Source organism: Gossypium arboreum, chromosome 6, assembly GCF_025698485.1.
Source record: "Gossypium arboreum isolate Shixiya-1 chromosome 6, ASM2569848v2, whole genome shotgun sequence".
Classification (NCBI taxonomy): domain Eukaryota; kingdom Viridiplantae; phylum Streptophyta; class Magnoliopsida; order Malvales; family Malvaceae; genus Gossypium; species Gossypium arboreum.
Window position 1 is genome coordinate 6,266,352 of NC_069075.1, and position 12,483 is coordinate 6,278,834.

General features: G+C 31.6%; 1 protein-coding gene and 2 long non-coding RNA genes across 5 annotated transcripts; 1 reads left to right on the top strand and 2 right to left on the bottom strand.

The window, feature by feature from the left end:
- The first annotated feature begins 338 nt into the window (after positions 1-338).
- On the top strand, positions 339-1,068 carry LOC128293892 (uncharacterized). The gene is made up of 2 exons (XR_008284013.1): positions 339-470; positions 758-1,068. It is a non-coding gene; the product is annotated as an uncharacterized LOC128293892 (long non-coding RNA).
- Positions 1,069-7,153: 6,085 nt separating this feature from the next.
- LOC128293809 (uncharacterized) lies at positions 7,154-8,324 on the bottom strand. The gene is made up of 2 exons (XR_008283954.1): positions 7,965-8,324; positions 7,154-7,834 (listed from the first exon to the last, which is right to left on the bottom strand). It is a non-coding gene; the product is annotated as an uncharacterized LOC128293809 (long non-coding RNA).
- A 278-nt stretch (positions 8,325-8,602) lies between these two features.
- Positions 8,603-9,817, bottom strand: LOC128293808 (uncharacterized). 3 transcript variants are annotated; one of them, XM_053029342.1, is made up of 4 exons: positions 9,605-9,817; positions 9,200-9,306; positions 9,006-9,113; positions 8,603-8,898 (listed from the first exon to the last, which is right to left on the bottom strand). In XM_053029342.1, the coding sequence occupies exons 1-3, from the start codon at positions 9,779-9,781 to the stop codon at positions 9,104-9,106; spliced, it is 294 nt and encodes a 97-aa protein (XP_052885302.1). In that variant the 5' UTR covers positions 9,782-9,817; the 3' UTR covers positions 8,603-8,898; positions 9,006-9,103. The 3 variants fall into 3 exon arrangements, with proteins under 3 accessions (XP_052885302.1, XP_052885301.1, XP_052885300.1); XM_053029341.1 differs by having other exon boundaries at positions 9,002-9,113; XM_053029340.1 differs by having other exon boundaries at positions 8,603-9,306.
- Between the last annotated feature and the right edge of the window lie 2,666 nt (positions 9,818-12,483).

Genomic DNA, 12,483 nt, shown 5'->3' on the forward strand with positions numbered 1-12,483 from the left:
AGCGCGTGCAGATTCGCAGGGACGAAAAAAGCAAATAAACCATGCCCCAAAACGATTCGTTTCAGCGCGGACTGAAATGAGTCGACGCGCAAATTCCTGAGACAATTTAAAAGCAAGAAAAATATAAATAGGTTTTAATTACAAGTCAGCGCAAAAGGGGAGGGATCAAACGCGCAATAACCCCTTTTAAAACAAAAACGCATAGACCCTAAGGGTAGCGGGTCGGGTCACACGATTTTGCGCCTAAACGGCGCCGTTTGGTCCCCAAAACCATGGCACAAAAACAGTGTCATTTTATAAGCTACATAAAACCCAAAAAAGTTTCAAAACTGAATTTGGACCCTTTGTTTTTTTCTAAAACAGAATTCCCCCCTTTTTTGCTTTGCTAGGGTTTCCCCCTAGCGCCACACTTTAGGGTCATCAGTGCCTCGCACCTCCACCTCTGCTGACATCTTATGGTGCGAAATCAGGTAATTTTCCCTCTCGATTTACTTAAAAATCAATTTGTAGAAAACAAAAAGGAAAAAAAAACAAAAATGCGAAAAGAGAAAGTGCAATAATCAACCTTTTGAATCCCAAATCTGATTTTTATTGCCATTGACTGCTTTTGTGTGTATTTTTGGTGTTCCTATTCGTAAAAAAAAAACCGTCCGTTTTACAAAATCATATATTGGCTTTTATAGCCATTTTACACCCTATTTTCATATGTTCACGTGTACGTGCGCGGGTGTACCATTGACGTGGTGTGGTGGAGCAGCGCACAACGTGGAGAGGCGTGCAACGTGCGGTGCCTGGAGTCTGTCTTGGTTGCGGCGGCTGAAGGTGTTTGGCTGCTAGGGTTTCAAAGAATGTTTAGGTTGCGGGCTTGGGTATTGGGCTAGGTTTTTTAATTTGGGCCTAGGTCTGTAGTTTTGTTTTAGGTATTTAATTTGGGCTGTAATTTGGACTTGGTTTTTATTTAGTTTGTTTTTGTTTTGGTTTTGGTATTGGTCTGGGCCCCGGGCTGAACTTGGGTCCTACAATATAATCATCTTTATTAAAATAAAAAAAATCATACGGTGATGATAATATCTCTTAATTTTTCATTCCATACTCTTTAAGATATTTATAATTATGCATAAAATCTATTCAAGTTATGAAAAATAATGGAAGAGAGGAAGGCTTTTTTTTTGTGTTATTAGTAGAATAATAAGAAAATCAATTAAATCCTTCTCATAATTATTTTGTTCTCTGATCACATTAATTACTAAATTCAATTGACGAACCAATTAGATATATAAAAATATATAAATAATAATAATATCGAATAAAACATACAAGCATAACAATTGCTTATGTCTCTTGCCTGTTGTCCTTATATTCATGGCATGATGAAATAATCTTAAACTCATAAAAAACGATGTCTAATTTGCAAGAAAAGAACAAATTTTACTTTAATAAAGAAAGCAAAGTATTATTATTATAGAAATGCTTTACTCTGTTAGGGCTTTTTTAATAACATATAAACATTACTTTTAATTTAATTTTCTTTTGAATTGGTATGTTTTCGGCTCAAATTCTTTAAGTATATCACACGTTTGATGCATTAAATTTTTTTAACTATGATGTAAAAATTAAGGCTAAAGGGTCTTTAAAGTCCCTGTTTTTTGCCAAAAAAGTCAATTAAGTCTCTATCTTTTTTTTTCTTTTGCATTCAATCGAGCTATTGGACGTTGAAATTTCAATTTATTAAACCATTTTACCATTAAAGAGTAATAATAGCTATTTTTAGGAGTTGTTTTCACCATGTGGTATATCGAGATTGTGCCATGAAAGCGAAATATGATATTTTATATTAAAAATCATGAAAAAACTACAAATGTATAAAAATTAAAATTTATAAATTTATAAAAATATATAAATTAAAGTGCAAAAAATTATAAATGAAATAAAATATAAAAATTGAAAAAAATAAATATAAATTAAAATAAAAAATATAAATTACAAAAAATAAAAATTGTAAAATTATGAAAAAAATGTTAAAAATAAGAAATTGTTAAAATTGTTAATAAAATTTACAAAATACTATAAAAGCATAACATTTTTAATAAATATTTAAAATAATTAAGTTATTCTTATAAATAATGAATTTTTTACTATTTTTCAAGTTCGTTTTATAGTTCATGTTCTAAATTTAGAATCGCCTCTCTTAATAATGTTATCTTCAAGGTTCAAACCTACATTCTTCGATTAAGACGCAATGTGTCTTATCACTACATTCGACACTTGTTAGTATGATATACTTAAACTATTAATTGTAATCCTATACTAAAAAATCATTTATTTTAGGAAATATATTTGGATTTGAATTATTCGATTTACATTTAAAAAATTGTTTTATCTTTGTCAAATTACTAGATTCATATATTAGTCATATCTGGATAATGAAGCACTTATATGCAATTTCATATTTGAATTTTATTACAAAATGGCGTATATGTGATCTATTAATATCTTTATCCAATATATTTAAATTATGTAATTGTCTTTATTATAATCAAATGGTGGTGATAATATCACTTAATTATTCATTTCTATCACTCATATGAAATAATTCATAATTAAATTGGCTTCTTCATACGTCCAAATCTATGTTTCAAGTCTATATTTCTATACAAACCTTCTCACATTTTAAACGGGCTTTCGAGCCAAATCAGGTGATCTAACCTACGGACAAGTCTAATTGGTATGATATACTTAAACTACTAATTGTAATTTTATAGTAAAAAAATATTTATTTTTGTAAGCCCTTAAATTTCATTGCTTACTTTTTAATATATTTATAATTATGAAAATGTATTTTAAGTTGTGATGAATAAGGCATGCTTCCTTTCAATTAGCAAAAGTAAAATTGTTTCATATGAGAGAAAAGATAGTTGGCAAATATGTGATATATTATATTACAAAGTAAATTTCATATTAGAATATTTATATATGTGATTTGTTATCATCTTTATCCAATAATCATACGGTGGTTAACAAAAGTAAAATTCTTTGTGCTTACAATTAAGCAAAGTACAATACTTTAATTTTAATTAATCATTCATATGAAAGAGAAGATAGTTGGCATATATGTGATATATTATCATCTTTATTCAATAATCATATGGTGGTGATAATATTTTAATTAGCGAAAGTAAAATTCTTTGTACTTACAATTAAGCAAAGCATAATACTTTAATTTTTAATTAATAGGTTCGAAGTTTTCTATTAAAAATGTAAAAGAAAAATTTATATTTGACAATCAAATTTAAATAAAATATATTTATTTAAATATGAATTGAAGTGTGCCCTAATTCATAAAATATTTTTATCTAGTGCTCTGGTCATCATAATTTTATAAGAGGATGCTGATTTTTATGAGATTCAATTGCTTTGGTGCTCCAATGAAAATAAATGTTGATGTTTGAAAGGATCTTAACCATTGTTTTCTTTAATTACTTGCAAGGAGTTTGTAGGTGAAGTATTTTTCACTCATTCATTTATTCTTTTCTTTATACATCTTCTACTTTTCATTCATGGCTATTATCTCTTTCATGTTTTTCATTTCTCACAAATAGACTAATTAATAGAGATGAAGAACGAGAATGAGAGTGTGAGCCAGAATAAGAATGAGAGTGAGAATAGGGCTGCGAACAAGAGAGAGAGTGAGAATGAGAGTGTGAGAGAGAATAAGAATGAGAGTGAGAGTAAGAATAAGAGTGTGAGAGAGAAAAAGAGTGAGAGTGAGAGCGAGAATAAGGGTGAGAATGAGAGTGCAAGCGACAGTGAGAATGAGAGTGTGAGCGAGAATAAGGGTGAGAATGGGAGTGTGAGTGAGAATGAAAATGAGAGACGCAATAAGTCAGTACAACAAATTACCCATCCTTTTCATGAGGAACATCCCTTGGTGTTAGTGGCAGAGCAAAGCAATGAAGGTCTCAAAGCTAATTGCGATGGATGTGGGGAACTGCTTTCAGCTCCATGCTTCACTTGTATTCATTGCAATTATCACCTTCACAAGCAATGTGCAGAGGCACCCCTTCAAATTCCAAATCACCCTCTCCATCCCAAGCACTTAGGGTATGGTCTTTTTCTTCGACAAAGGCCAAGTTCTTCTAGCTGGGTATATGGTTGTGCATTATGCAAGGAAAAGTGTAACATGTTTTTTTATGAATGTGATGTATGTTTTTTTTCCATTGACATCAAATGTGTTAAACTCCATTGACATCAAATGTGTTAAACTATCTTCTTCATATAAGTCTAACCAACTGTCTGAATATCACATCCACGAACATTCGTTGATCTTCATTGAAAGTCCCATGGCCATAGATGTACTCAAAGAATTCAACTGCTCCTGGTGTTATGAACCATTGACAAATTTTGTTTATTTTTGTTCCGAGTGTCCAATATTATTTATCCTTCATAAGAAATGCCTCAATGAGTTACCCACGAAAATTAGTCACCCTTCCCATCACATACACCCTCTAGGCCTTTATCATAGTGATTGCGACCTTTTTTGCAACCTATGCCAAAAGCAACATTCTGGACCTTTTTATGGTTGTTCTCTTTGTCATTTTAACATCAATATTGGATGTGCTTTGCCGATGTCCATTGTTGAAGATAAAAGTCGCCATCAACACCCATTCACATTACTTCGGAGGCGAGGTTCATTCATTTGTGATGCATGTGACACTGAGGGAAATTTTGTTTCTTATATATGTTCCACATGCAATGTCATGGTCCATAAAAAATGCACTTCACTATCACGCATTATCAAATTTTCTCGACATGATCACTGCATTTTTCACAAATATTTTCTTAAAGATCTTACAAGGCAAGTTTGCAAGATTTGTTTCAATGAAGTGAAACTAGATCGTGGGAGTTACTCTTGTAGGAAGCCAGGTTGCAATTATGTTGTCCATGTGAATTGTGTCTTAGAGGATGATGATTTGTACAAGGTAATTGAGGAAGAAAGGCAATGGGATGAGCTTTATGAAAAATCTATGCAGTCTTCCATCATTCGTGTTATTGAGGTGAATGAAGCTAGGGAAGCTACAAAGATTGAACATTTCAGTCATCAACATTGCTTGGTGTTAGCAAACAAGATGGAGAGGGAAATTGAAAGAAAATGTGATGGGTGCATGCTATCTATCTCACCTCTCTTCTATTATTGCTCAGAATGCCCCTTTTTTCTTCATAAAACTTGTGTCGAATTGCCAAGAATCAAGCAACATTGGTTTCGTCAAAGCAATGCCACCCTTAATTTCAAAGGCTTCCTGAAATGTAGCTTTTGCTGTCGACCTTGTAGTGGTTTCTTCTACACTATTAGAAGATATTTGCAAATGTGCTTAATGTGTGCTAAAGTTGCTGATATCATTGAATGTGAAGGACACCAGCACTTTCTCTTTTTTGATTTCAAATGCAAAGAGAATTGTAATGGTTGTGGCATTAGGTGTTGGCATGGTGCATTCAGATGTGGAAAGTGCAAATTTGTTTTGGATTTTGCATGCTTAGCATTACCACATTCAGCTTTTCACAAAATTGATGAACACATGCTAAAGCTTACCTATCATGATGATAAAGAGAAAAGTTATTGTGATATTTGTGAACAAGAAAGAGATCCAAGCCTTTGGTATTATTCTTGTTCAATTTGTGATACTTCTTCTCATCCTAAATGTGTTCTTGGACAATTTCCATTTCTCAATGATGGAATCACATGGGATGATGTTGATCATCCACATACCCATGATCTTAAATTTTTTAGGAAGGCTGAGGGCTACCCTGAATGCTTTCGTTGTGGTAAGCTTTGCCAAGAAGAAATTCTCAAGTGTGGAGAGTCTACATGCAACTATATTATCCATTGCAAATGTCGGGATTACTAAGCCTAAAGCTTTGTGGTAAGTACTCTGGATGATTAAAGAGCTATTAATTTTTTAAATCATCAACATTGTTATTATTTCATGATTTTGTTTCCATTATTAACATGAGTTCTAACTGTCTTCATGGTTGTAGATGTGTTTTGCTCAAATGGAAAGCACCAAAATATTTATCTGGTCAAAGAAGTTCACAAAGGATTTGACATTTCGTTCCTACTTCTTCGATGAAAGGATGCTCAAATTCTAAGTGTGATTTGGTTTCAATGTCACTTTGTTTAAAATTTATTTGTTTAAGATTTATTTGTGTTTGTATGATTTGATTTCAATATTAGTTTAAGATTCATCTATAATTTGTTTGGGTTTGTAAGATTTGAATTCAGTATTATTTTGTGATTTGTTGGATTGGAATTATGAAAATTAACTGTTTTTTAATTATTTCTTATTTAAATTATTTCAGCAATGTTAATTAATTTAATTATTCTCAACTTTATTGATTTACATTATATATTAATGAATGTTTTGTTCAAAATTATGCTTGTTTTTATATAAAAAATCTATATCTAAATCAAATTGTCAAATATTTTTAAAGAAAGAACAATAATATATGAAGCTCAATCGAGTTCATGTCTCAACTATAGATAGGGTTAATTCAATATTTGATCCCTTGTTAAAGTGAAATGTTCAATTAGACACCTTAATTTCAAATTTATATAGAAAATGCCAACTATTCAAAATTATAAATAAGGTTAATTCAAATATTTGGTACTCTGACTACGATAAAGTAGTAAAGTGTTCAATCCGATACCCTAATTTCAAAATATCCAATAAGGTATTCAAAATTTTATTTTGTTACAAACAACTACATTTCATCACCTCTATATATCTAACACTTAACAGATTAGACTCTTTTGCTTTTCCATCCAAGATTTAGACAAATTTCTCCTAAGTCTTCTTCCTAAAAACTTAGGACAATACTCAAGTAACACTCTTGATTTTCCACTCAATACACCCAAAGAAACATTCCTTAATGAACAAGATTAAGTGCTCTCATATCAATACATCATCTATATAAGTTTCCTCAATTTATAAAAAATCAAGACTTATCAATTACAATAAATCTCAATCTCCCCGTAAAACTAGCATGACTACTATTTAAGTGAATATCTTCAACGAGCTCAAGATAAGTATTGGATATGTTAATATAAACAGTTTGGATATTAAGAATGGGTTTGCGGTCATCAAAGTATTACCAAGAATGAAAGCCTAAAAAATTTTTCTTATAAAAAATTGCCAACTTAATATGTCAAGTTTCTGAGCTGAACAAAGTCAGGCACCAATAGACACTAGCTTTTCTTAAGCATTTTATCAAACAGTTTCTACGCGCAATCAGGCTTCAAGCCAACTAGGCCGCAAAATAATGATGTCTGCCTCACGCTTCCACAAGTATCACTCCCAGGTGACACAACACATTGCCTGGTTGATACAGATGCAGCAGAGCCACCCGAGACAGATTCACTGTTTTATCACCTATTCAAACTAATAAATATATTACATTTTTAGAGCAATAAAGAAGAAGCTAAGAACTTCTTCCTAAAAAAAAGTACCTTTGACACAACATATTGCTTCTGCTGTTAAAATCGTGGTTTAGGTTTCTAATAAAGAAAAAAAACTAAAAAAAAAAACTGTACCTTTGACATTTTTAGAGCAATGAAATAAGTTATATGGCTGGCAATTTAAATAGGATGCTGGAAGTCATTAATCAAAGAAACAATCAGATAACCAAATTTTATGCTTTATGCTCTCAACTCTCAAACCAACTTTAGAAAAATGTTACCTTACTAATTACTTTTGGAGTTAAAAAGGAAAAAAAATCTGACCCTTGATGGTGTTGTTGATGGGGCTTCAAGAGCCAGAGTAGAGGAGCTAGCTGGTGCAGCCTGCAAGATTCAAATATCAGAAACAATTAATTTATAACCATAATGAAATCTTGACACCAAAGAAAGAAAGGAGAACATATAGTTCATTGCAGTCCATGATTATTCAGTTGATGAGAGATTTGACCATTACTCTTGGAGGCTTGTCTTTAGAAGATATCTTCGATTGGGAAGAGATGCTTAATGATCTTAGATACACCATCTCTATTCACGAGCTGGTCTCTTAGAGAGCCGATAAAATCATTTGGCAGCTTGATGACTAAAGCAATTTTGTAAGGAATCATCTTGGTGGTCAAATCTAAGTTGTTGCATAGACATTTTGAAAATTGGCCTACCATGCTACTATGATATTTTTGGTTAAAGTGCACGCAGCACATGAAGTTGCTATAATATCTCCAGATGAAGTGCATGCAGCTTGTAAACATGCTGCAGCACAAATGTTACAAGGTTGTTTCGCTGTAATATCTCCGGATGAAGTACATATTAGCAATTGTGCATACTGTAACACGAATGCTTATTGTAATAGCAAGGTTGTTTAGTTACTTTGTTAAGTTAGTTAGAAATGAACTAAATTAGTATTGTTTTGATATTTTTAAGTGTTGATTATATAATCAGCTTTTGTGCAAGTTAACTTTTTATAGTCTCAATGTTGACCAATTTAGGTAGCTTGTTTGTATGTATAAGCATTGTTTTTAAAATTACTAGGCTACAAGCAATGTTTTTAAAGTTACTAGGCTACTTAATGGTGTTAGGTAGTAATAAGTGGTATAGTTGACTATAAATATATTATTTTTCTTATTGAAAAATTAAGCATATCATATTGCTTCCTTGCTGCATGTTTGTGAGCAAGTAAATTTTTTCTTGCTTCCTTGTTCTGTGTCGTATATTTCTTCCTCTGCTCTGTTTTCTTTCTTTGTTGCTATCAAAAATCTCAACATCTTACTATTGCGGCAGGGATAAGGACTCATTTTGGACTGACTCGGATGTTAGTTGGGTAAAATTTAACACGGGCTTGTTTTGCAATGGCGACCTTGCAAGACTCATCTGAAGCAGCTTCTCCGCTTGATCTGGAACAAAGTTATAAACAGATATGAGCCTGCTCCACTTCATGAGGTTTGATTAAAAGAGAAAAAGGACTTCAACGAAAGTTTTTGATGGCTAGTGAATCACCTACAGATGAGTGCAGATCCGAGCACCGCTGAATTCTTGCCTTGAATTGTCATCACCAAACCAGCTTTGCCAGCATCTTGCAACTTAGTTGTACCTACGGAATCAAATGTACCTGCAAAAACAAGAACTATTTCATGCTTTGGTCCTTGCAAGCATCACAAGCATGGTCATTACAACACCAAGCAGTTGATGTTTAACCTGGTTTTACACTTTGAAGCCCTGATGTTATACAAGTTATACAGCAACCGGCTTGCTCCAATGTAGTGGCAGCAGCAGTTGATCTTTTTATTAATCATGCGGAACACCTGTGTCCGATGAATACTCAACAGAGTAAAACATACTGAACCCATAAAACCACTCCAAGTTGCAATATTAAGTGAGCATAATCCATGAAGCTAAGTGTACGAATGCAAAGTAAACAGAGAAGGAACCTGACCTCCAAAATTGCATAAGAAAAATCAGGAAAAAAAATGAGTGAACCATTTGTCGATTTTCCCATCATGCTAATAATTTATGCCGTACGCTGGTTTCTATAATAAAGGGTTGTATTCATGTAGGTTGTATTAATGAAGTAATAATCCACATGTAGATCACGTTACAAACCTTCAACTGATGACCATGCAATTCTGATTCATTTAACAGTAGAGCACTTTGAACAGCATCAACTTCAACAAATTCAACATAGGCGAATCCTTTAGGTTGACCAAACTTGTCTGTCAAAATTGTTACTCTGATCACAAGATTGGAATTGCTGGTGACCTTCCTCAGGTGTACATGCATAGTCTACCTGATGTTACAAAGACATATAAAGAAATATAGAGTAAGAGAGATGTACAAAACATTGAGATCATTTATTAATTGTACACCTAAACAGTCTATAAGTTACCTAAACAAGGCAAACAAAGCACATGCCAAACTAAATTAATGTTTCCCCTGAATAAGTTGTTAACTACTTGTGGGTCAAATTAGTTTGAATCACATTGAACCCTCCATCTGTAATAACTAATATTTAATTGTTCATGCACATGCACATGGGCAAAACAGAGATTTTCAAGCCACATGTGCACAAGCATAAAACCAAATTGGGTTAAAAGGATCAAACTGGTAGAACTACTCCTACGTCCTTTGGCCAAACTAAAAAGCATGATCACAATTTTATTTGAATAAAGAAGGATATCCAAAAATTATAGAGAATAAGATCTCAAAACATCCTGACAAAGCATATTCCAAGCACCCGCAGGAGGGGAAACAAAAATTTGCAGCTCGAAACCCATGCTAAACCCCTGTTTTGCCAGCCACTTGATTCGCAGTCCGTGGGAGATGGACAATGCAAATATCCCAACCACGTCCGCACAGTTCTACTATATTTTCTAACCAATGCCAAGTTATCAGAAGCAGCCTGGCCATCATTCAACAGTTGGACAGCTTGGGAACTGTCACATTCCATCACTACCTTCTTGAATTCCTTCTCCCAAGCAATGGAGAGACAATGAAAAATGCCCCACAATTCTGCTCCAATCACAGTACAAATCAGACAGCTAATAAGGTAAATGTAGATGTGTTAGCCAGATAAACAAGTAAAGACCGTTCAAGTAAAAAGATAAACCTCAAATTACCAACGTAAATAGATCTGGAATCGACTTCCAGAAATTATTATTCAAAAAAAAAAAAACTAGTAAAATTAATAATAAAGAAATTATTATTCAAATTCAATGAAGAAAAATTCAAATGATTGAAATATGATAAGTTATTTGTATTCATGTTGGAGAGTTTAATTTTTGCAATTTGAATATTCAAATTAACTTTGACTGTGTTTATTTTATTGTAATGGAATAAATCAGTAATGAGCAATCAAATCTATTGTAATGAAATAAAACTATAATGAAATAAAATTGTAACGAAATAAAATTGTCATCAATAATTCAATTGTTTGGTTGATCGAGTTATTTTAGCAAAATTTTTTGTAGGTGGATGATTATTGTTATTAAATTTTAATAAAATTAATATTAAATGGAATTTAATAAAAAATAATAAATAATTTAATTATATTTTAATATAATTATTATTAAATATAATTTAATAAAATAATAATCTATAATATTAGAAAATAATAAAATAATCAAATTGGATGACTGATTCAATTTGTCACTAATTTTAGCGAAATCTTTGATAGGAGGAGTTGACTCAAAGATTGAGTCGATCTCCTCATGAATAGATGCAGAATCAATCTCAAGTTCTCTAGGGCAAATCATCATAAACAAAAAAAAAAAAAATTCAATAAAAATGTAAAATGAACCCTAATTGAATTGAACTTACAAAAAAAAATCTAGTTGATTTGGCCTTTTAAGTTGATTTGAGCTTGAAATTGTTGATGGTCAAAGGAAAAAAAAGTGAAATCATTGAGAAATTTCAATTTAAGTAAGAGTGTTTTCAGGGGAGGGGGGAAGAAGGATCATTTGGTGAGAGGTTAAGCTGTTCAGCAATTTTTGAAATGAACCCAAAATCGCTATTTGACATTTTGAGCTTTCAATGAATCAAACATTGTTTTACTGTAAAATTTTGAATTGTGCTGAAATGAAATAGCCATTACATTGAACCAAACATGGCATGATAGTTATTTGAAATTCTATGTGAATTAGATCATGAAATGACAAAATATTTGCAAAGATTAATTAGGTTGATACAAATATATATATATAAGGGTAAAAGACATCTATATCAAAATTATTGAATTTAAAATAAAAAATAAACAGAATAATAATTAAATAATACAGGATGTAGTTTTGCTTTTACATAAAATTCATTTAATAAACAATTTTAGAAGTATGGCTTTTCATCAAACATCAGAAAGGTATGTGGAAATTTCAAAAATTGTGTTTAGTAAAATTTTAAACAAATTACTTAAATTTTGCATTCTGAAAATATAAGGATTAAATTCTAAAATTATAAAAAGTAAAAGATGTATCACATGTTTTAATTTTTTATAATACATTTATATTGACGGTACTAATAAAACTGTCGGTTTATATAAGACCTATACTGACGAATAAATTTGATTTATCATTATAGCTCCTATACGAATAGTAATAGGATATATTGGGATAGGCTCATCATATAGTAACGGATAAGTAATTCACTTATACTTACAGAATTAAACCATCAGTAAAAGTAAGCGATGATATATGACAAATTCTTTGTAGTGTTACACTAATTTACATTATTTGCCTGGTTGATATCCGTGCAAAGAACATTGGTGATTCTGAAGCAATGGATGTAGTGAATTCTCAAAACAGAATGGTGAAGGTTTTGGTTTCTCCTATTTTTTAGGTTCAAAAAGCAATGAGAAATATAAAGAATAAGAATGTTTTGGATTAATTATAAAGAGGTCCCTAACTTTAGTCAAAAGAAAAAAAATTGTCACATACCAATCACTTAATGGGTTAATGTGCTGTGTTAGCAATCCATTAGTGGATTAGTGGAAT

What these genes read in the sequence shown, in the direction of transcription:
- LOC128293808 (XM_053029340.1), bottom strand. Translation starts at nt 9,781, where the DNA reads ATGCATGTACACCTGAGGAAGGTCACCAGCAATTCCAATCTTGTGATC. An exon ending in TGCATGGTCATCAGTTGAAG is followed by an intron (nt 9,307 to 9,604) that starts GTTTGTAACGTG and finishes CATCGGACACAG; the next exon opens with GTGTTCCGCATGATTAATAA.